The sequence below is a fragment of the Phocoena phocoena genome, chromosome 2 (assembly GCF_963924675.1).
Source record: "Phocoena phocoena chromosome 2, mPhoPho1.1, whole genome shotgun sequence".
Taxonomy (NCBI): Eukaryota; Metazoa; Chordata; class Mammalia; order Artiodactyla; family Phocoenidae; genus Phocoena; species Phocoena phocoena.
The window spans coordinates 5,046,436-5,072,944 of NC_089220.1; the positions used below are offsets into that span (position 1 = coordinate 5,046,436).

Below are 26,509 nucleotides of genomic sequence, written 5' to 3' on the forward strand. Positions count from 1 at the left end.
CTGCCCTCAGTGCTCAGGGTTCTACCAGACTGTGCTCCTGCCGCTGCTTGAGATGCCTGGAGGTAAGCAAAGAACACCTCAGGCTGCAGCCACACACCCACAGGGGCCACACGGATCCCAACACATACTGCGGCTGCGGGGTTTCAGACACGTGGGCAGGAACACACAAAGAACACGCGTGCACTGCACGCACCACAGGACAGCATTACAGATGGGCCACCCCCCACGTTCCCCCACCCTCAGACTCGGGCGCACGCACCAGGCGCGCACAGGTTGGACGGGCTCTGGACGCACAATGGATAGCCCGGCTGGCCAGACAGACAGACGATGCTCGCCTACAGATCGGGGTTCTCGCGGCTGCACACGACGCCGGCGTCCTCCTGGTGGTCGCAGTTGTGGGAACCCAGGCCGGCGTGCGCGCACTCCAGTAGGTTGCGTTCACTGCCTGTGCAGTGCACGTCGTCCAGCAGGATGGGCAGCGTGTGGCCCTCGCCGAACTCGGCACGCTTGGCGGCCCGCACGGTGTACGCGAAGCCCAGCTGGCGGCACACGACGGCAGCGCCCTTGGTGTCCCAAGCGTCATCGCACACGGTGCCCCAACGTCCACCCGCGAACACCTCCACGCGCCCGCGGCCTGGACTCAGGCCCGGGGGCCGCACCAGGCGCACGGCGCCGTTCGAGGGCTCGGGGACCGTGGTGCCCAGCCGTCCCCGCCGCCGCCCGCCGCCCCGACGGCGCCCGGGCCGCGGGGTGGGTCGTGCCGGCCGCAGGGTAGGCGCAAGTGGAGGGGTCGTGGGGCGGCTGCGGCGGGGAGCCTTGGTGGGCGCGGGAGCCGTGGGCCGCGGGGTGCTCTCCATCCTCCGGATGAACTCTGCGCAGAGGAAGAGCCTGTGTTCGGAAGGGCCCCGGCCGCCCCAGCCCAGCCCATGCGAGCCCACCCCACCCCGGCTCTTCACCCCGGAATGCAGACCCCAGGGAAAGATGTCCTCGTTCTGCCCTCTACTCAGACCCTGAGGATGAGGTGCCCCAAGCGTGCTTCTTGGGTCACCCTGGCCCCACAAGGTGCCCACCTGGAGCTGAATGCCAGGTGCTTCTGCAGCCATTCTGCACACACGTGCTGGCAGCTGCTTTGTGCCTCTGCTGCTGGGCCTCTCCCCACCCCATCTCTCCTCCCCTTCTGGGAGTCCCCTGTCTGGCAGGGGAAGGACTCTCACACTGTAAATTCCTAAGCGCAGTGGCAGGGAAGGAGTGTCTGGGAGAGCTTCTCAGAGCAAATGACGCTTTCTGGCTCCAATCTCTGGTTTAAGGGTGAGGAAGCTGAGGACGGCTGATTATGGGGGGGGGGGGGTGGGGGGGAACTGCAGTGGGTGGAGGGCAGGCCAGCAGGATGGGAACCAGCCTGCCTGGGGCCCCTCTGCTCAGGTGAAGCCCTCCCCTCCAGGCTCCCAAGGCTGCTGGTCCCCCTGCCCATCACAGGGAGGGCTGGTCAGGAGCTCTCTAGGTGCGGGGCTGTGGTCCACACTGACCCCCTCCCACTGACCCCTCCACGGGGACCTGGACTCATTAGGTGTCGGGGAGCTGCGGTGGGTGATTCCCTTTGTCCCTGCAGGACGTGGCCCTCACGCTTGGCCCAGGTCAGCCATAGGGCTAAATGTCACTCCACGTCAGACACTCTGCCAGGTACTGCCTCCCTCAGGGGAGGTGGAAACCCCAAACTGCTCAGTTACTTTGGGCAGGGATCCCGGGGCCACCGGCCCGTCTCACTTGGAAACCCACTGAGACAGGGGCTGAGAAAGGGCCTGGATACAAGACCAGGTGCAGGCCGGGGCCAGAACATGAGCCAGACGCTCCCACAACCTGCACCCTGGTCCCCACTCCACCTGCAGGGAGGGACTTCCAGCTCCCAGGGCTCCTGCTTCTCCTGCTTCCTTCACTGCCTAGGCTGCCCTTCCCCGGCCTCTGCAATGCACTTTCCTCTCCATCCAGGCTCAACCCTCAGCCTCCAGGACCTTCCCAACCCTCCCCCTCCACCCCCAGCTCTGCACTGCTCTGGGTCCCCATGGTGCCCAGCACAACTTCTGTCACGGGGCCTGGGACACTAAATGACCCCTCTGTTTGCCCCAGCCAGGACTGGGCCTCGTCTGACCTCTTCTGTGGCCCCAGCATCCAGCACACAGCGGGTAACTAACAGAAATGCAGAAACTGCTGAATGAGTGAATGGAAAACTCTGCCAAGGCCCCAAACCAACTGCAGCTGGAAGTGAATTCCCCAAACAGCCAGCTTCCCCAGCCTTCCTCTTCCTGGTGGGGCACCCCTTCCTCAGGGCCGGGTACCCCCCACCCACCCAACCTCCCCCTCTTCCTGCCCCCCACCCCAGTCTGCCAGCTGGAGACCTGCTGGGCACACTCAGCCCACTGAAGTATTTCCTTTGGCCCACAGGGCGGTTTTGAAAATTGTGACCTAGTTACCAATATTTTCAAATCGGGAGATTGTATAATAACAACCCAGGAAGGCAGGGACCATATCTGCTCACTCAGCATTATAGCCCCGGTATGAAGCGCATGTATGTGGTGGATGGATGGATGGATGGATGGATGGATAGTCTGCTTGTCCTGAGAACTGGAAGATCTGACAACACTGGGGCACTCTCTGTTCCCACCTAGCTTGGACGCAGTGGAACAGCCCTCTCCTTGGGCCATACCCTCTTCAGATGGCCCCAGATCCCACGGGTGGTCGCTGTGGCTTTGCCTGGCCCTCGGCTCATGAGGACCTGTACCCCTCTCTCCCCACCAAGCTCGTCAAAACAGAACCTTCGTATAGCAGACCCAGCACAAACGCTCCCCTAGGCGCCCTTGCACCTAGAATAACTCATTCCTATCTTGAGATATACCCTCTTTCTCTGTCCCTCCCAAGAACTCTGAGTGAACCTTGCCTGGGACCAGCTATTTCTCCCTTTGCCATGCTCGCTGTGAGGCCTGCAGCCCCTTGGAGCCACCCACCGTGGCCTGGGACTGGCAGACACTGCATGAGTGGAAGGAAGTTTAAGCAGTTCTACCCACTCCTAATATCTCCTGTGTACGGGGCCCAGTGCTGGGCGTGGGGGCCAAGGAAGGGCATCCAGGCCCAGCTGGGAGCATCCACATCTGGAAGAGGGGCAGCGGGTGTGGGTTGCAGGAACTCCCGCTGTGTCCCCACCTTGGCGGACACTTACTTTCTTTGGGCACGAAGCGGATGAGGCGGCCCCGGACCTTCACGTGGGCGGCTTGGATCTGACACTTGCCGGGTGGTGCCCGTCTGCAGACACACAAGAGGTCACGAGCTGCACCCTGGGAGCCCGCCCCGAGCATGTCCCCCCAACATCACCTGCCCCCTGCGGCCAGGAAGGAAGGGAAAGGGCTGGTGTGCATTCAGGCCTGGGCACGTGTGCGTGGTGACAACAGTGGCCACTTACGGAGCAGTGACCCTGCTGGTCCACGCCTCCCAGACCCCAAGAGTCCAACCCCAGGACAGGACCCCCCTATAACGGCCTGCCAAGTGCCTGCTCAGCCTCTGCCTGCAGAGCAGGAGGGCCACTTCTAATTCTCAGCATGAAGTGTCCTTGGGATGTGATCAAATGTCACAGTCCTTCTCCCCAGCCTGCCGGTCCAGCTCCTGTAACTGTCACCACAGCCCCATTCCTGCACTTTACCCTGGTCCCCATTCCCCACAGTCTCTGAGGAGGGTTTCTCTCTGCCCCTCTGGTTCTGGGATTTCTGGTGATACAGAATCAAAGGGAAAGGTTAAGTCGATCTAAAGAATAAAGTGGGGAGAGAGAGAAAGCCTCGGGGCTGGCAGCAGAGCTGAGGGCTCTGGGGGCCTTGGAATGTGAGGTTGGAGAGGGCTGGGAGAGAAAAGAGCCTGAGAAGTGTTGCCAGGGCTATGAATTGGGTCTCCTTGGACATCTCTGAGGGGCACAAGTAAGGAATGGAATCGCATTTTAATGAGCTCCTGGCCGCTGATCTGTGAGTCTTTGAATGGGACCGACCCTATTCTGGGACCAACCCACGTGGGTCCAAGACTTCAATGGGTCCCAAGAGCACGAGGGGGAAGCCCAAGGGCTGAAGCAGCCACGTGACCTGGGGTGGCTTTCAGACAGCCCTGGCAAGAGAGGGAAACCGAGCAGGGACGTGGGCCATTCCCCCCAGAGGTTGAAACACAGCCCAGCTCACGCCCTTCTCCAAGCTGCAGAAAGCGTGGGTTTTCCGGCTGCTTTGAACTCCACATAATAGCCACACGCTTTGGACCCAGCTGAGTTTTGTTCCTTAAGGAAATTACATAAAAATTTTTGTCTTGCCAAAGGGTAGGAGATACACCAAAAAATGCCACAGTGGTTATGTTTGGGCGGCAACGGATGACCCCACCCTACCCCCTCTACTTCCCATTTCTTCATTTTCCAAATGTTCTGGAACGGCGCCCCTCTTCAATATGTTGTGGATGCACAAAATTACGTGGATTCCAAAAGAGAAAAATGAAAAAAGGGATGAGGAGGGTCACGGAGGGAGGGAGGGAATGGGGGTCTAGCCTGTTGCTGGCTCCTCCCACCCACGAGACCTTGAGCAGAAATCCCTAAGCCTCGGGTTCCCTCTGTTGCGCGGGGGGCCATGAGCCAGAAAGATGCTGCACAGACTAAAGGAAACAGTGGGTCTCAGGCAGCATCTGGCATGAATTAGGTGATATTTCCTTAGAGAAGCAGTCTTTTTTCAAAAACTGGAAATAACCTAAATGTCCAAGGGATGGAACAGGCAATCACGGTGCAGTGATTCAACAGAAAATTACGCCGCCATCAAAAAGGAGCCTTCTGAGGGTAATGTCGCAACGTGGAAGTGTTTATACAAAATACGGACAGACCTACGAAGAAAAATGCAAAGTTTGCGTGTGCTGCTCCACAATGACATAAATCCAAAGAGCGCCGAGACCTCGGGGAGAGGAAAGGAGCAAGCGCTTATGTTTTTCTTGACAAATAGTTATGCCAGTAATTAATAGCTTTGTGCTTTCAACAGAAAAGTGTGGTAAACAAGGAATGTCTGAGAAGCTGTCACAGACGAGAGGAAGCTAACAGGGCACGATGACTAAATGCAATGTGGGATTCTGTATGCGATCCCGGAGAAAAGGACACTAGGGAAAAACTAGAGACATCCTTTTGTTTTTAAAGTATGGAGTTACCTCAATTAAAAAAAAAAAGTGTGACATTTAATGAATAGTAATGTACCAATATTGGTTCATTAATTGTGACAAATGTACCATGATAATGCAAGACGTTAATAATAGGGAAAACTGGGTGAGGGGTATATGGGAAACTCTGTACTATCTTTGCAACTTGTCTGTAAATCTAAAACTGTTCTAAAATTTAAAAAAAGAATTGAAAAAAATGTGATGGTGGGGCCCATATTTATGGGCCCCCACTGGTATCTTTGGCGCCCTCTTAGCATAAATAGAACCGGACTTTGAGGCTGGCAGATCGGTTTTGAATCCTAGATCTGCCCCTCACCAGCAGTATGAACTTAGCTAGTCACTTCCCCTCTCTGGGCCTCAGTTTTCTCATCTGAAAAATGGGTATATTAACCACAACCACCTTAAGGAGTGGTAGAGAGGGGAAATGAGGTAATGGAGGGGAGGGCTCCTGGCAGACAGTAGGAGCTGAGGCCATGACGGGGGTGGGGTGGGGGGGGACTCACCTGGAGGGGTCGATCACTTTGTAGACAACCCCACGTGCCACTGTGGCACTCGGCACGCCCGTTGACATGAAGTACAGCTCCCCTTGGACAAGAAACGAGGCAAGAAGTGAGATCACTGCCTGGAATACCATCCCGGCCAGCCCCACTGCCCCACCTCAGTTCTGAGGTGCACCCCAACCTCAGTGAGCCAGGAGGAGAGATGCTGCAGGTCAGTGTAACTCTCCAGTCCCCAGAACTGGAAACTGAGGCTGAGAAAGGTATCCAGATGTGCCCAGGGGCCTCTGCAGCACAGCCTCCCGGGCTGCCGGCTGCTCTGCCCGGACCCTCCCAGGCTCTGACCTCTGGACTCTTGTCTCCTCCCTGGTGACCCAGCCCCACCTCTGGTCCCTGCCTGGGTTTCATGCCCAGGATCACACACCTCTGAGCACCAACAGAGGTCCAAAGCCCAGCTCCCCACTGACTGCTTACTGATGACACAGCTTCCTCATCCCCACAATGGGCCTGCCTCATCGGGCTGTTGTGAGAACGAAAAGAGCATAGAGTAGATGCTCCATCCGTATTAACTATTACTGCTGCTGTCATTGTCATCGTTGCCCAGGGTCCAGGTCCTGCCAAGTCCCTGGGGACACAGCCTCTCTCCACTGACCAGCAGGCACCTCCCAGGCAAGTAGCAGGGGCAGAAGAGTTCAGGAGCCTCTAGTGTGAATCTCAGCCCCTGCACTTCGCGCCATGTGAGCTCCAGCAGCTCCGGGACAGCCCCATGCAGAGCCTCTGTTTGTAGAAATGGAATTATGAGCACCTGGTGTCACGGATGCTCTCAGGGAAATTGAGTTCTCTGCTCTCTCCCCACCCCCATCCTGCCCCCTGGTCCTTGTTGCCACAGGTACCCATGCCCAGGAATTAAGCTTCATTATTCTCAGCTTCCAGATGAGAAAACAGAGGCTCAGAGAGGTCAGGTGACTTGCCCAAAGTCACGCAACTGGTGAGTGGTTAAGCAGGCCTGGAACTCCGAAACACCTGCTGTCCCCAAGCCCACACCAATGTAGGAGATGTGGTAGCTGGGAGGCCCAGACACAGGCCACATGTGGCTCATTGTGATGGTTCAGCCATGCTAATACCTTCTGTCCTTGTAAGAGGCAGCAGAGAGCCCTCCCAAGATGGGGGCGGGGGTGGTTTCCCCAAGGAGAGGCCAATACAGACAGTGAGAAGGGAGCTTGAAGGAAAGCATGTCCCTGGTGACTGGTGCAGTCAGGGAGGGCTGCATGAGGGAGATGTTTGAGAATCAAGGCCCAGGAAACCTGGGGAATTCTGGAAGGGGAAGACACTTGAGAGGTGACCTGTGCAACTGGGGTAGACCAGCTGTGGCAGGGAGCTGGGGGCTGGGGAGGGCAGGATGCTGAGTGGTCAATGGTCCCTGACCTCCCTCCAGGAGCACCAGCCCTGCCTTGGTGGGTGGTGGGAGCGTGGCCGGTGGGAGTGGGGTGGGGGGGGTGTCAAGTTGGTGGGGGGAGGAATAGGCCCACAAGGTGTGATGCACCCTGTGGGAGGGAGCAGGGCCCCTGGCAAGCAGGCCACTGCTGGAGAGTCCATAGGCACAGCTATGAATTTGCATGTGGCTTTGAGCCTTACTTCCCTTTCTGGGCTCCCTTCTGGAGAGAGGCCCTTGGGAGCGGCCACGGTCCCCTCCCTGGCTGTGCAGCCCTCCTTGATCCTATGCTCCAGGCGCTGGAGCAACTCGGAGCTCCCCACACACGCTGCTCCCTTGGCCTGGATGCCCTTCTCCATTGTCTGCCTTTGCCTGACCAAGCTTGAGCTTTAGGTCCTGCTCTGGGAGGCCTCCAGGGGCCAGGCTATGTCCAGTGCCCCCCACCCCACGACCAGGCAGGAAAAGTCAGCCTCAGTTTCCCCATCTGTAAAGTGACAGCATTGGACCGGGTGCACCCCAAGGCCCCATCCAGCCTTAATCTGTGGGAAGCCCCCAACCCCATGGCACTGCTAAGCCCCGCCCAGGGCCACACTACCCTCCTGGTGTTTGCGGTATGCACTGTCCCTGGAGGACACTGGGCCAGCAGAGGTCCTTGTTTTGCAATTTGCAGGTGTCAGAAGATCATACAGAGAGGCAGAGGCCAGAGGGAGCTGGGAGACGTTTGCTGGCATCAGACCCCCAGGTCTCTGTGCCTTCCGGGACCACCTGCCCAACTCACCAACATGCTATCCCTGGGCTGTCTGTCTTTGAGGGGCCTCCTCCTGGCTGTCCATCCCTTGGTGTCACTCAGAGGGCTGAGGAAGGGCCCCCTGGGAACTGTGCTTTCCAGGCCCTCCTCTGGGTCTGGGCTCTGGAGGCAGAGGAGGGTGGGGGGAGGGCATCCCCCCCTTTCCAAAACATGTTAACTCCCTAATGACCAAAAGAAATGGCTTTCAAGGGCCCAGTGGGCTCAGGGAGGGTGGTGGGGTCTGAGGCTGCCCTTTTGAAAATTTAGACTCTGACGGGTATCAGTTCAACAAAGGTTTCCCAGACTCAGGCCTGGGGGCTCTGGGCACTGGGCCCTGCAGGGGACACCTCTCGAAAGGCCCCTGGAAAGGCGTTGCTTAGTAACCTGGCCAAGCATCTACCAGGCCCCACTGGGGGCCCCTCAGCTTTTGTCCAGGGACAATCCGGGGCCAAGGACAAAGGCGGGATCCAGCCTCCATGGTCCTTCGTCCTCTCCCCTCCCCCTCTGCTCCTTGCATTGAAAACACAAGTGCCTGAATGGGGGACCCACTAACAGGCAAGAAAGCGGTGCTCACCCCTTTCTGAAGACAACGCGGCTTCGTTTATAGGCCCCGATACATTTGCCATCAGGAACCCAGGGAGCTGGAGGTCCCCAGGGAGGCACTCTTCCCCCACCTGCCTGTATTTCCACCATCACAGATCCTTTCCTGGTCCCGTAACTGCCCTGGACTCTTACTTGTGGGGTCACGCTATCCCACCTGGCAAGCCTGCCCAGGGTGACACTTGGGGAAAGGGAAGGACGGGGACCACTGCTCCCATCTTCCAGATAAGGAAATGGAAGCTTAGATGAGTGAGAACTGACACCGAAGCAAGGCTCAAGCCCTCTGAACACGTCACTCTCCAGCCAGAAGGTGATTTCAGGCCTGAGATGCCATCCCTCGAATCCCAGGCCAGAAGGACCCATGGGGTGGGGCACAGTCCCAGGCATCGGCAGCCTGGATGGAGAGGCCTCAGGAGCGCTCACCGGCCTCGTCCTCCGCGAAGGAGATGATGTGTGGATAGTAGTTGTTGATGAGGCCCGGGAACGCACAGGTCTGGCCACGGCCCATGCAGATCTCGTTGTACCGCCACTGGCCTGTCCCCAGGTTCTCTCGGAGGGACATCAGACGCCTGCGAAGGAGGATGGGCTGTGGGGTCATGCCTGGCAGGGTGCCCGAGGGAACCCCACCCACCAATCCATCCGTCCAATCATCTATTATCCATGCAACCAGGACCATACATAACTTGCAGGGTGCAGTGCAAAGTGAGCACTCAGAGCCCCTTGTTCAAAAAGTACTAAACATTTCAAGACAGTAACAGCAGAGCATTAAACCAAGCGTGGGCACTTCTGAGACGGAGCCTCATGTAAGTGCACAGCCCGCACATCCATGAAGCCAGACTCAGGTGCAGGCTTTACTGAACACCTGCTACGTACTAGGAGAAGCACAGGGGTGAACAAGACCAGCTTGCTTCCTGCCCCCTCAGCTCAACCCCACCTGCTGACCAGCAGGAAGCAGTCAGGAGCTGACTTCCGGTTCAGAAGCCTCCAAGGCTGGTGCCCAGGAGTTTCCGCATACTCTGGAGCTGCGTCCACTTCGGAGCATGAAATGGAGAATTTGGCATCTTCAGAGAATGTTGATCTTGTCCCTTACTCCCTTCTATGCCTGTCAATCACCTATTGATACTTTCAGGCCCTGCTTGGTCATCCCCTCCTCTGGGAAGCCCTCCCGACTGCCCCTGTGCTGGGCTTTCCCCAGCACCGCTCACAGGCTCTCTGAGGCTGCACTCGAGTGGACCGAGTGTGGGTCTGTCTCCCTGACTTGGATACAAGGTACTCATCAACTCTGTTGCTTTGGCCCTGGCACAAAGCCTGACTCAGCAGAGGGGTTTGGGAAGTGTTGGCAAAATTCATTGAATTTCTGTGTTCAGGTGGCTTGGGCACTCCTGGGGGACAGCAGAAGGGAAAAAGGAGAATCGGGGTAAAAAAAAAAAAAGGGGGTTTCATCTAGACCCATTTTCCAGATGAGATAACTGAGTCCCAGAGGGAGACCCTAAGCTGCGAGAAGGACCCAGCAACCAGAGGCCCAGGTCAGGGTTCTCTGTCAGCTCCAGCTGTAGATGCACTGGCCACAAAGCCACCCTAGGTCAGCAGCCTGGAGGAGGTAAGAATTCTGCCAGCCTCGGGCTTCCTTATTTCCTCTCCCGAGGGACCCAGTTCAGCTGCCCTTACATGGAGAGGCTAGGGTGGGAATGATTAAGAACTGGTGGTCCGGCGGTTAGAATTCCACGCTTCCACTACAGGGAGCCCGGGTTCAATCCCTGGTCAGGGAACTAAGATCCTACAAGCTGCACAGTGTGGCAAACAAACAAAAAATTCATTTCACGTGAGGCTGGAAGGGTCCTCAGGTAACCAACAGATCCTTCCACCTTATTAAGCAAGCGAACAAAAACAAAACACAGAAATTGAGCACATTCTAGATTCTAAGTGCTGTATATGTACGAACAGGTCTCAAACAACCCTAGTAAGCAGGTACTATTATCATTTTGTAGATGAGGAAACTAAAGCACAGAGTGGTGAAGTAACCGGCTCAAGGTCACATGGCTAACAAGCGTGCCAGGCTTTGAACATAGGCCATCTCAGCTGTACTTTTAAACATCATGCCAGGTGTATAGCTTCCCTGGGCCTCTCTGGTCCTCAGTTTTCCCCCTCTATACAACAGGAGAACGAGATGGCCATGAGTCTCCATAAGCTCGCTTGGGGAGACAGTCTGACCCACAGCAGGCTTGGGAGGTATGTTCTACCCCCTCTGAAACCTATTTGGGGTGTGACTCATCCCAACCCCTCTCCCAGACACACACACACACACCCTCTAGGGGCTCAGTGGGTGGAGGCAACACTGCCATAAAGCATGGCTCCACGGGTCCCACGGGCAGACCCCAGCTGGAGCCCCAGCTCCCCTCTCTCCAGCAGGGTGACCTCTCTGGCCTGTTGGCGCAACGGCAGGTCCTGGCTCGCAGGAGCCAGATGGCCCCGGGGCTGTCAAGGGTGTTGTACATCCCCCCACCTTTCACCTCTGCAGTCCCTGCCCCCTCAGAAATGTTGTCAGGCCACTTACCCGCTCATGAAGTCTCCGAAAATGTAGAGGCCGTTCAGGTTCGGGTACTCGCAGCCCCGGTACACGTAGCCCCCAGTGACCGACTTGCCCAGTTTGTGCGGGTAGGCGAAAATCGGCAGCACATCATCTGCAGAGGCGGGAGAAGCTGGGTGAGTCTGCGGCCGGTTCCCAACAAGGCTTCTTAGGTGGTCCTGAGTCTTGCGGGGGAGCGGGGGAGGGGAGGGAGGGGATGGGGCGAGGTTCCCGAGAGGGCCCCAGACAGTCAACCAGAAAGGGTGGTGTTTCAAGTTTGTAAAGCGGGGGAGGGCATGGGTTTGCGCGGGCAAGGAAGTCCCGGTCGGGGGCGCGGTTGGCCACGGAGGGAGGCGCGGGCGCACAGCCGTGGAGTGGGGGTCAGATCCGGGGAGACAGGTTCTCCAGGGCGCGGGGGTAGGGGGCGGGGGGCGGTCACCGAGGGAGGTGTTGGCACACAGCTTGCGGTCGTAGCACTCGAAGCCCTCGCGGGCGCGCCAGCCATAGTTGCGGCCGCGCTCCACCAGGTCCACCTCCTCGAACTTGTTCTGGCCCACGTCGCCGCAGAAGAGGCGCCCGCGGCCCGCGCCCGACGCCGGGTCGCCGCGGTTGAAGGAGCAGCGCCACATGTTGCGCACCCCGAGGGCGTAGACCTCTGGCCGCGCGGCGGGGTCGCCCACGAATGGGTTGTCGGACGGGATGCGGTAGAGCGGGCCGCGCTCGTTGCGGTTCACGTCGATGCGCAGCACCTTGCCCAGCAGCGCCGACCTGCGGGCCGGGTGAGAGAAGGAGCCGGCTCGGGGTGTCCCCGCGCCAGGGGCTCGGGCACCGCGGGGCAGGTGCGGGGATGGGGGTGCCGGGGCCCGGGGCCCACGGCCAGCCCAGGTGCAAGGAGAGCCTCGGCTGTGCGGCCAGAGACCCCAGGCTCACGACCTCCTCAGCCACTTACCAGCTGGGTAACCTCATTCATTCATTCGACATCTATCGGGCACCTTACCAAGTCCCAGGCCCTGTCCTAAGTATTGGGCATACATACCATCTATTGCTTTGTTTCATCCTCACAACGAACCTTTTAGGTAGGTGGGTGCTATTGTGATCCCCTTTTTACAGACGGGGCAGCTGAGCTCAGAAAGGGCATAAAACATTCCCAGGAAATGATAGGACTGGGATCCAGCCTAGGCAGCCTGGCTGCAGAAATCCAAGTTCTTTACCACACTTTCTAATCTCCCCGGACCTTGGTGTCGTCCACTGTGATATTAGGTGGCCCCTCTCTTTCCTGCCTCCTCACAGGGCTGTGCTACGGGGTGCAAATCATACCAGAAAAATGATTTCTATTTACAGCTTTCTTCCAGCACCTAGCACAGTGACTGGCACGTAGCAGGTGCTCATGAAGTGTTTGCTGAGCGAATGAATGAACACCTGCAATCAAAGTCAAGTGCCCCATACAAGAGTACAGGCCAGGGCAGGGAGACGGGAGAGAGAGCACCTCAGATCTTAGCAGGAAATGGGAGGCTGGGGTACTCGCCATCTCTCTCATACAGCCCCAGTGCCATCGCAGCATGTCAGAGAGCCAAACAGGCCTCAGAAGCGGTTTCATTCACCCCACACTCCACACACACCACCCTGATCTCAAAGATGAGGGGGACAGCTTGCCAGATTCCTCAGGCAGCTCTGGACCGGAAGCGAGGCCACTCCTCGGCACCGTGCAACATCAGCTTCCGGAGCCCTTGGAGCGAGGAGACCTCAGGATGTGCCCTCCAGAGCCGCGCAGAACGGGGTGCAGCCCCAACCTCCATGCAGCCACTGGGGGTGAGCGGCTTTTGGGTCTCATTCATTGCATAACAAAAGTGACACATGATGGAACCTGTAACATGCTTAAAGATGTACGCCCTCTTCATCTGTGATTTTTTGACGCGCTTACTTACTGCGTGGTTTTCCCCTAGCTGTTAGCATTTTGGTGCGCTCCCTTTGGCTTGCTCTTCAAGGCAGGACTGGCTGGTCCGCCCATTTGATGCAACTGTGTACTCCATCATTCTCACATAGCATCGGCACCCAAGCTTTTCCCTCCTCATTAAAGGTACCTCACAAGTATTCTCTTTCATGATGATAAAATGCTCTCCCCCAGTAGATGTCCCACAGTTAATCCCCTATTGTGGACTTCTAGGTTTTGCCCCAGTGAGTTCCTCTCATACGCTCCAGTCTGCTCAGATTACTCCCCGGAGCCCATACACCACGCACCAAGCTTTGATATATAAGTGGGCAAAACTCGTAACGGCAAAGTAATGTTTTAAGTCCTGTCCAATTATCCACAAATCCTTAATTTCTATTTTCTCAACTTCATCTCTAAATACATCCCAAACACGAGAACGTTGCAATGATTCTTACACTGTCACGTATGAAAGCACAAGTCACAAATTGGGAGCACTTTAATTGCCGTAATCAACAGCATACTCGCTATTTTTACTTTCTGGGCTGAGGAAGGTTTTGTGATTTTGACTAAGAGAATGGAGGAGGCTGCCCTCAGACTCCTGGATATCCTCATCTACTGGATATCCTCCTCTATATGCACGAGACTTGTGTGTGTGTGTGTGTGTGTGTGTGTGTGTTTGTGTTTGTGTGTGTGTGTAAGGAGGGGAATGGTGGCAGGCCATCTACTCAAGTCCAGAAGTGAGGAACTGAAAGCAAGACTGCTTCAATTTCTGGGCCATCTTGGGTGACCCTTGGGGCAGAAAACCCACGTGCCCAACCACACAGCCCTGCCCCAACCAGCCCACACTCCCCATTAGGTCTGGAAAACACCCTTTTCCTTCCTCTGGCTCCAGAAGGGCTGGGCAGACTTCAGAGAAAATCTGATCTTCCCAGAGGCTCTGTGATGTCGCCTCTCAGGTACCCATGACAACGTGATCACCTTTATTCTTCGTGACTAGATAATGATGATGATGATTCCCCCCATGGGGATTCTTCTTCTCCTCTAACTGATGAGAGGAAGTGACTGGGTCCCCCAGCTAGCTAGCTGCAGACTGAGCTGGGGTCCAAAGCCCTTTCTACTACCCTACACTTCGTGGCTGAGGAAGTAACCCCCACCCTCCAGGATAGTATGTAAACTAGGAGTATGTACAACAACCCACCAGCCAACCAAATCAGAACATACTTGTTTTGGGCATTTCCAAACTTTCCAAAGGGGTCTCCAGCCATCCCGCCATCTCCAGTAAAGATGTAGAGGTACCCATCATCCCCAAAGAGCAGCTGGCCCCCATTATGGTTCGAGGCTGGTTCTTCGATCTCCAGGATTATCCTAAAAGAAGATAAGCACCCCGCCCCCCCCAAAAAAAAACCTCAGCCAAAACACAAAACAAGATCACAGCAATAAAACCTCCTGTCTCCTGGATGCCATTTCATATTTGGAAAGACTTTTCATATCCTTTATAGCAGGTGATTTTTATAAGGATCTGGCAGGCTGGGCAGGAGGAATAATTCACGCCATTGTGCCAATGAGAACCGAGAGGCTCAGAGAGGTTGAGCAACTTGCCCAAGGTCACACAGCCCGTAGATAGCAGAGCTGGGACTAGAACTCAGGACTTCTAGTTCTGGTCTAGCGCTTTTTCCACTCTCCCCACAGCTAGCACCTGCCCTGTTAGGATCAAGCGAAGCTGTTGACCCGATCACTGGCACAACTGGTTTCTTCGTCATCATAGCTACCCACACGCCAGCCACTTAAGCCGAGCACTTCTGACACACTCTCTCATTGATTATGTGCTGTAGCTTCTAAGGAGGTGGGCTGGATGGTGTGGGTTGTGCTCAATCACACTCATTCCTCAGCAACCTCCTTTCCTGCCAGGGCGGAACCTTCCACCATACTGCCAGCCAGCTGGCTTCTGGTTAGGGGCTTGCCAACGGACGATGGAAGGCAAGGAGAAGGGAGGGGCCACATTTCCCTCGTTTCTGGTGCTGCCTCCAGAAGGGGTGGTTGCAGGAAGGGCAACAGTGGCTGGCAAATATGGACTCCTGGGTTTCCACCCAGACATCTGGATATCAGGAGGGGCAAAACTCAGCAGCACAAAGATGCTTTTGCCTTTTGCTCCTCTAGCTTCTCACAGGAACTCATCTTTAGGTAACCTGACCATCCCCTTTTCCTTCTCCATCCCTCCCAATCCCTTTGTAGCCAACTCCTTGTACTAAATTCCATCTGATCGAAATGCTTAGGCTGGTTTAGGTTTTCCAGGATTGGTGACTGACTTGCCAAGCCCTTATTAATACAGATGAGAAAGCCGAGATACAGAAATGTCAAGCAACTTGAACCCAGGACTTTGGACCTTCAGAGCCAAGACCAGAAGCCTTTCTATTGTGAGGCCAACACACACGACTTGGTAAGTCATACACAACCCCAAACTCCAGGTCCTCCATGGAGAGGACAGCTCAGACTGTCGGTCATCCATCTCCCATTGGGGTCTCAGCCCTGAGAACAGAGACTGACAGCTGACTCAGGCAAGGATGGTCACTCACTCCTGGCTCTGCCCTGAGCCAGCTGTGACTACTTCTGCCCCTGCAAGAGTCAATTTCTAGGCTTGTACTTGTGAGGTCCCCATAGAGCCTTTGCTGAACCCTAACTCTGCAATATATTCGTCTGTTTATTTTGTGTTCCTCCTTCAGCCTTCATCAGGAATCAATATTTAAAAGTCACCATTGAAGACACATCCATTCTGTCCCTCTCTCTCCCCTCTGTGAGATCCATGTGATAAACTTGGCCTCTCTTGGAGAACTGGTTGTGCAGCCTCATATAAGGTAATGAGAATTACGTTTTCTCCTTTTGCCCTGGCTGCCGGGAAGCTCACAGGCAAAATCTACATTAGACCTCACATTAGCCAGCATATTTAACTCCTTCTTTTTATAAGTTCAATGTCAAGAGTTTACAATTTTACTGAATGCATCATGTGCTATTATTTGTCTATTTGCCCTCAGATCAGTCCTGGTCCTCCCCTTACATGCTCCTCTACTTCAGGGGGCCAGCTCCTGAAAACTACATTTCCCATGCTCCTCCGCTACGTGGCCTCCAGCTAGGTTCAGCCAGTGGAAGGCATTGGCCAGAGACTGGAGGGCGGGGAGTGGGGAGTAGCAGGTGGAGAGGCAGCGGTATTTCTCCCTCTCTCTCTCTGTCTGTTTCAGGCAGTGTCTTGGCAGTCCCTGGCTCCAGCTGGCTCCAGCTCCCCCGACCCAGGTCCACCATGGTTCTAGCTTCCACCAAGTGGCCCCAGGTCAGGGGCTCCAGTAACCCCACTGATCACAGGCCAAGAGACGGAGGCGGCTCCCTCCAGTTGTTAAACCTAGAGTTGCCTCCCTTCTTCTCCAGGTTGCTCTTTCATCATTTCCAACACCCGAGGAACTAATTCCCAGTATCAAATTCTGCCTATTTGAGTTACCTGGTACAGGATTTATTTTCCCATTGGAGACAGATTATGTATGCCCTTCTTGCCAGGCTAGGCCAAACCTGTTTTGAAAACAGTTGGGGCATAACTAATACCCAGAGAGCAGGCTGGATGTTGAGAGGAGCAGAGGCCTGGAGGCAAGGAACGGATAAAGCTGTTGGGGGAGGGTGGGGAGGAGAGCAATCTGCCTGGGGGGCAGAAGGTCCAGGTGAGAAATAGGAGGTGGGGCCAGGTGAGAAATAGGAGGTGGGGCCAGGTGAGACTGGGGCCTTGGGGCCATAGTGCCCTGGTAGGAGCAGTGGGTTGGGCCTGGGAGGGAGGCAGACAGACCAGGGTTCCAGCTCTGACACTTCCTAGCTGTGTGACCTAACAGTCCCGTTACCTCTCTGAGCCTCCACTTCTTCATCTGTAAAATGGGGCTGTATGAGAACCAAATGAAAGGCACCATCTAAAGTACCTGATCCAGGAGTTGGACATGACCCGGTGATGTCTGTTTGGCAACTACCCCTCCCCTGACCCCAGAACAGGGGGTTCGGCCCCCTCACCAAGCGTGACATTCAAAATATTTCACAGCTCCTGAGGGGCACAACTCCAGTTGGCCACGTGTGGTCACGCCAGGGCTCATCCATGCTCACAGCCCCGCCCCTCCCGCCTGGGCTCCCAGGGAACCACCTCTCCGAGTCGTGGTCCACAGCGTTCATGTCATCCTCTGAGACCCTGAACTCGCTGATGCGTATCCACTCGTGGAAGCCCACACCCACTGAGTAGTAGACGTAGAGCTTGCCATTGTGCCGGAAGCTGGGGTGGAAGGCGAGGCCCAGGAAGCCCCGCTCGTCACCCTCCCAGGGCGAGGTGAGCACGGCCCGGCTGATGTTCAGGAAGGGCTTCTCCAGCCGCGAGCGATCAGGCAGGTAGACCCACACCAGCCCCAGCTGCTCGGCCACGAAGAAGCGGTGGGAGCCGTCCTGGGCGTGGACCATGGCCACGGGGTTGCGCAGCCCATTGGCCACCTCCTCCAGACATAGCTGCAGGCAGCCCATGGCATCGGCCACCACACGGCCCAGGTTGGAGTTGAGGTTCTCATTGACCAGCAGGTGCGGGAAGCAGTAGTCCGTGTCGTCCAGGGACAGGTAGCGGCAGAATTTGGCGCGGTTGCCCTCCAGCGTCCAGAGCTCGCGGTCGGGCGACAGGTGGCGGAAGAGGCCCCGGCACGACTGCCACAGGTCCAGGCAGTAGTCCTCGCAGAGCCCGGGCACAGTCCTCAGGGGCGTGGATGGATCCTCTGCGTCGTAGAGGTGGGCCGCATACGGCGAGCATTCCTGCACAGACAGGGACGGCTCAGGGATGCTCCGGGGTGGTCTTACCAGCTGTGTGACCTCGGGCAGGTCATCCCATCTCCTAGAACCTCAGTCTGCTGATCTGTAAAATGGGAGGACGCCATCTGTCCATTACCACCAACTGTCTCAACTACAGCAGCAGCACACAGGGCCTGTATCTCCCCGCCTTCATTCCTTCTCTCTCACCTTGATGCTTCTGTTAGAATAACCACACTATTACTACTCCTACTAACATTAGCACCAGGAGCTAATCTTAAGCACCTACTGTGTGCCAGAAAGGATCCAAGGCATTTTTATACACTTTCTCTTTTAATATGCTGCCTCTGCCCTATACCTCCATGATTCACTCCACTTTTTAAATTTTTTAAATTAATTAACTTTTTTGGCCACACCATATGGCACGCAGGACGTTAGTTCCCCGACCAGGGATCGAACCTGCATCTCTTGCATTGGAAGCATGGATTCTTAACCACTGGACCACCAGGGAATTCCCTCACTTCACTTTTTTTAGATCCCTACTCAAGGGGCACCTCCAGGAAGTCTTCCCTGACCACCCAGCCATCACCCCCATTCCCTCCTGGCCTCTGACTCGGCTTAAAAAACAAAATCTTAACATTCCCTGATATTATTATAAAATCAGTGTGTTTACATGTTTATTGTCTGTCTTCCTCAGAACCTAAATTCCACGAGGGCAGGAATTTTGCCTGTCTTGGGCACTGCCGTATCCCAGAGCCTGAGACCATGTCTAGCACATTCCTTGGTGGCGCAGTGGTTAAGAATCCTCCTGCCGATGCAGGACACATGGGTTCGAGCCCTGGTCCGGGAAGATCCCACATGCCGCGGAGCAACAAAGCCCGTGCGCCACAACTACTGAGCCTGCGCTCTAGAGCCTGCGAGCCACAGCTACTGAGGTCCGCGTGCCTAGAGCCCGAGCTCTGCAACAAGAGAAGCCACTGCAATGAGAAGCCCACGCGCTGCAACGAAGAGTAGCCCCCGCTCGGCATAACTAGAGAAAGCCACGCGCAGCAACAAAGACCCAGTGTAGCCAAAAATAATTAATTAATTAATTAAAAAAAAAAAAAAGAGCCCATGAGAGTGAGAGTGCTACAGATGGGGAGACCCAGGTGTGGGCCCTCCAGTGTCACCCAGCGCCATCGGTCCGCATGGAGGATCTGGGTTTGGTCTCAGGCCAACCGCATCCTCCCAGCACCGGGGAGGCTGGTGCATGTACACGTGTGAGTGCCCACATGTCCCCCTGACCACCGGGAACCCCTTCCTCCATCCCTTAGTCACCTTGGGCTCAGCCCCTCCCACGCAGGGCCCTGGGGCTGTCCTCTGCTACCAGAGCTGTTGTTCTGTGACACAAATGAATCAGGAACCCCCCCACCCCCGGGCACCTCTTCAGACCTTCTTGACCTCACTGGTCCTGGGGTCTAACGTCACAGGGCAAAACCCAACAGCCGTGGCTCACCCCTCACCTCCCACCGAGGGCATCCCCACTGATGAGACGCTTGGGACCCTACTCGTCTCCCACGTGGGCCCCATCCGGAATGTGGGGGAGTTAATGCCTGATGTGATTTGACCCCTGGGAGAAGGGAGCTGACAGATAACCTGCTCCGCCTTCCTCCCCCCGCCCCCCGCCCCAGGACGGTCCTGATTCACAGTTTGTGTGTTTCTTGGAGCCACAGGCTTTGCCAATTCAAGCATCAGTCACGTTTGGCAGCAGCCGACTCGCAACTGCATCCTTGACCGGGCTCTCCCTCTGCCCCTTGCCACGTCTGCTTACAGCGTCCTCTCACCATAATAAGGGAAAGAGCCATGAGCTTTTCCCCAGGTTCTGCTTTCTGGGAACCCAGGCAGTGGCAACAAATGTGACCAGGCTTCTCCCAGCTTCAGGCTCCAGCGCCCACCACCTGAGACCTGAGAGCTGAGAGCCCCCCAGAGCAGAGGCCTCAGCACCCCAGGCTCTCTAAGGGACTCCCTCGGCTAGAGCCTCTGACCTGAGCATATGTAACTGTTATGAGTCTGGTACCCCCCGCCCACCCCCTGCGTGAGCTCACCAGGCCAAGGCCCGGTCTGACTCAAGCCTGGGCCCCCGAGGCATCAGGGGATGCTCTTCCCACAGCAGGGGAGGCGCAGACAGGCACACGCTCCGCCCTCACAGGCAGGGCCAGGCTGGGTTCCAACGGGAGGCCCTCAGGGGCAGAGGGTGGCAGGCTGCCCTCCTGACTGTGTTCTCAGGCTCCTGGCCAGGGGCCGTACCCTCCCTTTACACGACCGTGGCTTTTAGTCACACCACGGCCTGTCCTCCTGGCCCAACTACTGCTACTGTGGGGCTGAGGGCCACTTGGTGACGTGCTTGTGTTTCTGGTCAGTACTGCCCAGGCCCAGACAGGGAAAGCGTTTCCACATGTTCCGGACGGCCAGGCCCTGGCCTCTGTGCAGTGCCACCTCTCCCACGGTTCCCCTGGAGCCTCTTGTGAGTCCAGCCAGCAGCCATGGGTGGACCAGGGAGGGTCTGTGTGCACACACGCCTCATTTAGTCATTGCGAGGTAGGGTCATTGTGATTTCTACTGTATAGATGAGAACCTGAGGCTTAAAGAAGGCCAGGTGCCAAAAAGTGGCCAAGCCAAGGCTCAGACCCAGGCCTCACAATGCCCAGACCAGGGCTTTTCTCAGATTACTCAGCAGAGTTTCATTCAACAAGTGTTTACTGGGTGCCGATTCTGTGCCAGGAACTCCAGAGACACAGTGGGGAGCAAAACAGACTTCTGAAAGCCTCCACTCATCAAAACCCCACCCAGAACTAGAGATGGAGCAGGGAGGGCCTCCAGGGAGCCAGGCTGGAATTTCAGCATCCATGCGTCCAACCCACTGGGTCCGGCCAACGCTTACTCATGACCCATGCACTCTTACTTACACACAATACAAACCTGGTGCCCAGGCCTGAGTAGTCCAGAGCAGGAAGTGACGAGAGGGTGCAGCGGCCGCTGCTCGCACGGAGTTCAGTCGGCAACTAGCCTCACGGTGGTCAGTGAGGGGGAGGCAGCAGAAAACCCGTGGAAAGCCAACCCAGCACCACATTGCTGAGCTGTCAGGGCCTTTCAGCACAGGGGCAAACAGCCTGCCCACATTACTGCCCCGAGGTTGCCAAGGTGCCATCACTGACACTCACGACCCGTGGTCCTGAGTCCCGAAGGCTCCTTATGTCCACCGTCTACTCTTGAGGTGGACCAAGTCTATTTTTTTCTGGCTGCGCCATGCAGCTTGCGGGATCTGAGTTCCCCGACCAGGGATTGAACCCGGGCCCTCAGCAGTGAAAATGCCGAGTCCTATCGCTGGACGGCCAGGGAATTCCCCAGGAAGACTGAGTCTTTGTACACAATATTCTCTTATAGGACGTTCCCTCCTCGCCCACTTCTGCAAACTCCTGTGCGTGACTCAAAGCGCAACTCAGCAGTCTTCCCTCACACCTCTGTTCTCTCAGGCCCTGACCCCCAGCCCTTGTGGATGCTCCCACAGCTCTCTGTCCGTATCTCAGACACAACATTCACCAGACTGTAATTCTGTAGCTTGCAGTGTGAGCTCTCCACTTCTGCTGTCACCTCCCCACTGCTCAGCTGGTCTGCTTGACTAGGACTTAATTACCTCTTTGTGTGTCCACCCCATAGGCTGTGAGACCATCCAGGGCAGGGACCCCAGGGCCCAGCACATGGTGGGGCTTCAAGAAGGCAGGCAAAGTGATTAAGAGAGGGGTTTTGGAGTCAGAGCACACTGGAGACTGAGTCTACCATTCCCTGAGTGACCTTGGGCAATTTCCTTAACCTCTCTGTGCCTCTGTCTTCATCTATAAAAGGGGAAAAAATTCCAACCTCATAGAATCATTGGGAGGAATAAACTGAAATGATGCATGTGTTTGTTGAAATAATGCTCAGACAATACGGACTATCAAGAGGCAACTCAGTGTCCCCTCCTCCAGGAAGGCTTCCCTGACTTTTTCAGGGTAAGTGTGGCCTTTCTCACTATGGCTCCACAGTCACCCTTGGGAAGCCTTTTGGCCATTCTGGTAAGTGTCTGTGTGTCTGTCTCCTGAATTGAACAAGGGGACTTTTGAGACTGAGCCTGCTACTGGCCAACTGCCTCTGGGCCCAGCACCCAGCATAGGGCCAACTCCTAACAGGTTCCGAGGAAATGTCTGCCCAGTACCTGAGCCTGCAGAGCATGTTTTGCACAGACTCCTATCAGAAACCACGCTTTGATGATTTTAGGTACTTAAAGAGGCCATCTCAGTTACATGGGAAGTTCGTTATGTGGACTGGCTCCCATCAATCTGGGACCTGAGCTGCCATGTGTCACAAGTCGTCTCTTCTTCTCCTGATGACATAGGCATCAGATGGACGAGGACAAAGCCCCAAGAAAGGGTCTGAAGGGGCCAGGAAGGACTACTGGCCTCTGGCTAAGGAGCCATCCTGGGCATCTAGAGGAGTTGTGGGTGCCAGATAGGGGCAGGTTCAGGGGGGGACTTGGGCGTAGGCATGGTTTCATGGTCTCTCTCCCCATCTGGAGTCCAAGCAGATGTGGATCCCTGAATGCCGTCATTGACTGAAGCTTGTAAATAAAGTACCTTGGCCCCCTCCCCTCGTGGAAATCTGGAGGTGCTGAATCCAGACGCAGCCTTGGCTTGCAGAGAATACCATCCCCCATCTAGCATTCTCCTTCCCTCCCTCCCACAAGGCCCTGGCAGGGAAACTGTGATCCAGCCTCGGGTGTACTCTCCAAGCTTGCTCCAGACATGAGGTCACTCCCAGAGATGCCTGGGGTGAGATGCTAGTGGCCCTTGTACCGCTGCTTGCTCAAGGCCAGGCCGTACTGGGAAGGTTCCCAAGGAGAGAGGGAGCCTCCTGCCAGGGGAGGGGTAGCAGGCCTGACCCTTCCCTTCTCCCTCCTTAGACCTGCACACCTTCGGGTCCTGCTGAGCCTGGCACATAGTAAATGCTCAATTAAAAAAAAGTGGGGTGGATGCACGTACTCTGCTATGTGACCAGGGTGGGAAGACCAGAAGATCTGCCCCAGGAGTCCCCGGGCAGGTGAGCTAGGTGGACACTTGACCAGACCATTCTGGCTCCCCTGAGGCGCACAGTGTGGGTGCTCAGTAGACTCTGCCAAAGGACAGCTGCCCACCCCCTTGCATTCTGGAGCTCCCCAGGGTCTGTCTCCTTGTCTCCTCCCAGCCGCCCCCTTATTTCTTACCCAGATGGCTCATTCACATGGCAACGATTGTGGTCCAAGTGCCACCATGGCCACCACTGAGTTGTGTGACCACCAAGCAAGTCGCTGCCACTCTGGGCGTTCCCTGAATCAGCCTGTAGGCCCCACTCAGTCCCTGCTCAGGGCAGGGCAACCAGTGGGGACCAAGGAAGCACTAGAGAAACCCAGGCAGAATCGTCCACTGAGCCCTGAGTATGTGTCACTTAGTCTTCATGGCGACCCTGGCGGGGAAGCTAGGGTCGCCCCTGTTGTAAACACGATGCAACTGAAGTGCAGTGATGACCTGCCCAGGGTCGCAAAGCCAGGAAGTGGCAGAGCCAGGATCGAACCCTAGTATGTCTGGATCTAAGCCAGCCCTCTCGCTCCTCCCATCAGCGCCTGCCCCTGCCAGCTGAAGGCCACGACTCTGTGCTGTGTGGGCAGGACCCCTCCGCCCGTGGGTCCTCCCACTGTCCAGCTGCGGGGCCAGGGCCAGCCTTAGGACTTCTCAGCCTCCACCCATTGCCGGCCAGGGCTTCTGCTCAGGCGCTCCGGAGTCAGGAAAACGAACAGCTGAGGCACAGTCTGGTGTGAGCAGAAGCGGGAACTCAGCCCCACAGGGGCAGAGGGGTTTCACCAAAGGGATCTCACTGGGGTAGGCGTGCCCATGCCTACGTCGGGTGGGAGTGCCATCCCAGGAAAAGGGCACAGCACAAACCAGGGTATGGTCTGGAATCACCTGGGACATCTCAGCACCGGGGGTCACCCAGGATCGAGCGAGCACAGTGCACGTCAGGACCCCGGAGTACTGAGGGGCTGTCAGACAGCTCCTCCAGGCTGGGGGAAGGGCCCTCACTGGGAGCAGTGTGCCCCCAAACCCGTCGACAAACCCAAGTCCAGCGCTTTGACCATGCCCTCTGCAGGGGTCTGCGGTTCCCATCTTCCCGGGGGGAAGCGCAGGGGAGCCCCAAGCGGGACAAAGGCTTCCCACCCTGGTACTCCGACAAGGGCAGGGCTCTCCAGGGCCGCGGCACTGGGGGTCTTTAGGCGGTGCCAGGGCAGAAGAGCCCCCCCAAACTCTGAGGGAGTGATGACCTCATCAGCAGGGGAAACCGAGGCCCAGATAAAGCCCAAGTCACAAAGCTAATGATGGCAAAGCCCAGAGCCATCCCAGGATGCCCGAATCTCTGCCCCTTGCCCAGTTACTCCTGCCGGGGTGGGGGTGTGTGTGTGTGTGTGTGTGTGTGTGTGCTCGGGTTACAAAGCCCGCCGCCCACCCTTGATCTTGCCCCGGTGGGGTTGCCAGAGCCGACCTCCCATCTAGGAACTAGGCCCCTGGCGCGCGCCCCGCGCGCCCGCTCACCTGGCACAGCAGGTCAAGCGCGTAGCCGGCGCACTCGGCCCAAATCGCGGCGTCCACGCGCGCCGCCAGGGCCCCGAAGCGCCGGGCCAGCGCCGCGTCGTGCTCCGGAGCGCAGCAGCCGAAGGCCGAGTACTGCGCGCAGAAGCGCAGCGGCTGCGGGGGCCGGAAGGGCGGCCTGAAGTCCAGGCACTGCGGGTGCGCCGCGGCGCCGAGCGCCCGCAGCGCCAGCAGCGCAAGCAGCGTCCAGACCCCGGTCCCGGCCCCGGCCCGCCGGCCCGCCATGCCGCCGCCCCGCTCCGCCCCGGGCCGGCCCGGCCCGGCCCGCGGAGGAAGAGGCGGAGGGAGGGCACCCCCGGCCCAGTGCGGCCCACGAGTAGCCGCCGGCCGCGCCCTGAGCGCCCGCCCCTCGCCCCGCCAGCACCCTCCTGGGGTGCCCGCCCCGCGGGGCCTGGGGTTTGGAGACCTCCCCTGCTAGGAGATCACCTCTGGTCGGGGACTTCCCGGCGGGACTGAAGGAAGAGGGGCGCGGTGCAAAACTCGGAACTCGGCGCAACCTCTGTTCCCTCCTTTGGGGCAGCCCCTTCCTCCTGGACCTGGAGTCTTTCCAGTTACAATGGCAGTGACTCGGCCTCCTGGGGCCTGGGTGTGGACTGTGTTCCCCGTTGCCGTCTGGGACGCAGCTGGCCCCCACCCCCGGCGCTTTTTAGCGCAGGACGTGCAGGAGCCCCCAGCCAGAGGTTTGGACCCCTGGATTCCCGGTCCTACCTCTGACTGGGCCAGGGGAGGAACACGATGGAGCCAGTGGTTGGGAGTGCTCACAGAATCACTTAAAAATGGGACTGCAGCCGTGTAAAGGGCCGGTGGTGTTGCCCTGACACTCACAAGAAGTGAAACCTAGGCCCAGGGTGGGGAGGGAGGATGGGGCAGACTCTAGAATCCAACCTTGGCCCCCACCCCAGGCTTCTTCCCTTTCTGCCCTCCTGGGTCAGCAGATTCCCTGACAGCCTGGGACTGCAGGCCAGCCCCTCCCCACCCCCCACCCCACCCCCGCCCCCTCCTGTATACCTCCTGGGTGGGCATCCAGTCCATCCTCCAGCTCCTGCCCCAGCTTCTGCCCTGTATCACGCACCTGGGTTATGGAACCAGCTTCCCCAGCAGCCCCAGGCCTCTCCTCCCTCCCCATCACCACCACTCCACAGAACCAGAGAGGTTTTTCTGAAAAGCAAATACCATGGGGTCCTTCCCCTGCTGAACCAGGTCTGAGGCCTCTCGGAGCCCAGGGCAGTGGTTTGCACACTCTTGGGAGCAAGCCAGCCCCTGAAAAATGGACCTCTGAGGCCCAGAGATTGTTACGGCCCCTACAAATCTCGAACTCAAGAAATTCTGGGATCACTCTTTGAGCCACCCTGGTGTACAACACACAGAGCCGGCCGGGACTCAGCCTCAGCTCCTGCTGCTCAGACAGGACCCCCTATATGCACGCGCACGTGCGTGCACACACACACACGCCCCCCCCCCTCCCGAATCTCATGGCACCAAACCGCCCCCCACCCCTGGGCACTTTCCCAAGTGGACCGCAGCACTTGCTCCTCCCAGGAATGCCTTTCTCTGTCTTCTCTGTCTGGCAAACTCCTACTTAGCCTTCATGGCTCCAACTCACAAACCCAGCCTGGGCAGGTCTCTTTGGGCTGCCCTGGGGAAGGGGATCTGTGTCTTTGTGCCACCCCTCATGGCAGGACTGGGGGTGGATTCGATTCTGCAGGACTGTGAGCTCCCTGAGGTCTGTGGCTTAGGCCCAAACAGGTGCCGTGTATGAGCCAGAGAGTACACAGAAGATCAAACATCTCTAAGTATTTAAAACAAGGGGAATTTAATGCAGAGAATTGATGACCAAGAAGCCATACAGGGGACAGTGAGGCAACCTTGAGACTAGCAACAGCAGGAAGATTCCACAAGTCCCTGACTGACGGAACAGCAGGAAATGTTACTAAAGCCAAGGGGCGAGAGTCACCTGGTCAAAGCCAGACACCCAGTGGGTCTGTCTG

The 26,509-nt window shown here is 57.1% G+C and overlaps 1 protein-coding gene across 1 annotated transcript; it reads right to left on the minus strand.

Moving 5' to 3' along the window:
• Nucleotides 1–335: 335 nt before the first annotated feature.
• HHIPL1 (HHIP like 1) lies at nucleotides 336–24,746 on the minus strand. The gene is made up of 9 exons (XM_065872194.1): nucleotides 24,465–24,746; nucleotides 17,189–17,835; nucleotides 14,245–14,388; nucleotides 11,533–11,861; nucleotides 11,082–11,208; nucleotides 8,951–9,096; nucleotides 5,715–5,796; nucleotides 3,212–3,294; nucleotides 336–871 (listed from the first exon to the last, which is right to left on the minus strand). Exons 1-9 carry the CDS (start codon nucleotides 24,744–24,746, stop codon nucleotides 336–338), a joined length of 2,376 nt encoding a protein of 791 aa, XP_065728266.1.
• Nucleotides 24,747–26,509: the final 1,763 nt, after the last annotated feature.

Excerpts from the sequence above, each read along its gene's own strand:
- HHIPL1 (XM_065872194.1), bottom strand. The coding sequence starts at position 24,746 with ATGGCGGGCCGGCGGGCCGGGGCCGGGACCGGGGTCTGGACGCTGCTT. Across the intron at positions 9,097-11,081 it reads TTCGGAGACTTCATGAGCGG|GCGTCTGATGTCCCTCCGAG; the intron begins GTAAGTGGCCTG and ends CCTCCTTCGCAG. Across the intron at positions 872-3,211 it reads CCGCTTCGTGCCCAAAGAAA|AGTTCATCCGGAGGATGGAG; the intron begins GTAAGTGTCCGC and ends TCCTCTGCGCAG.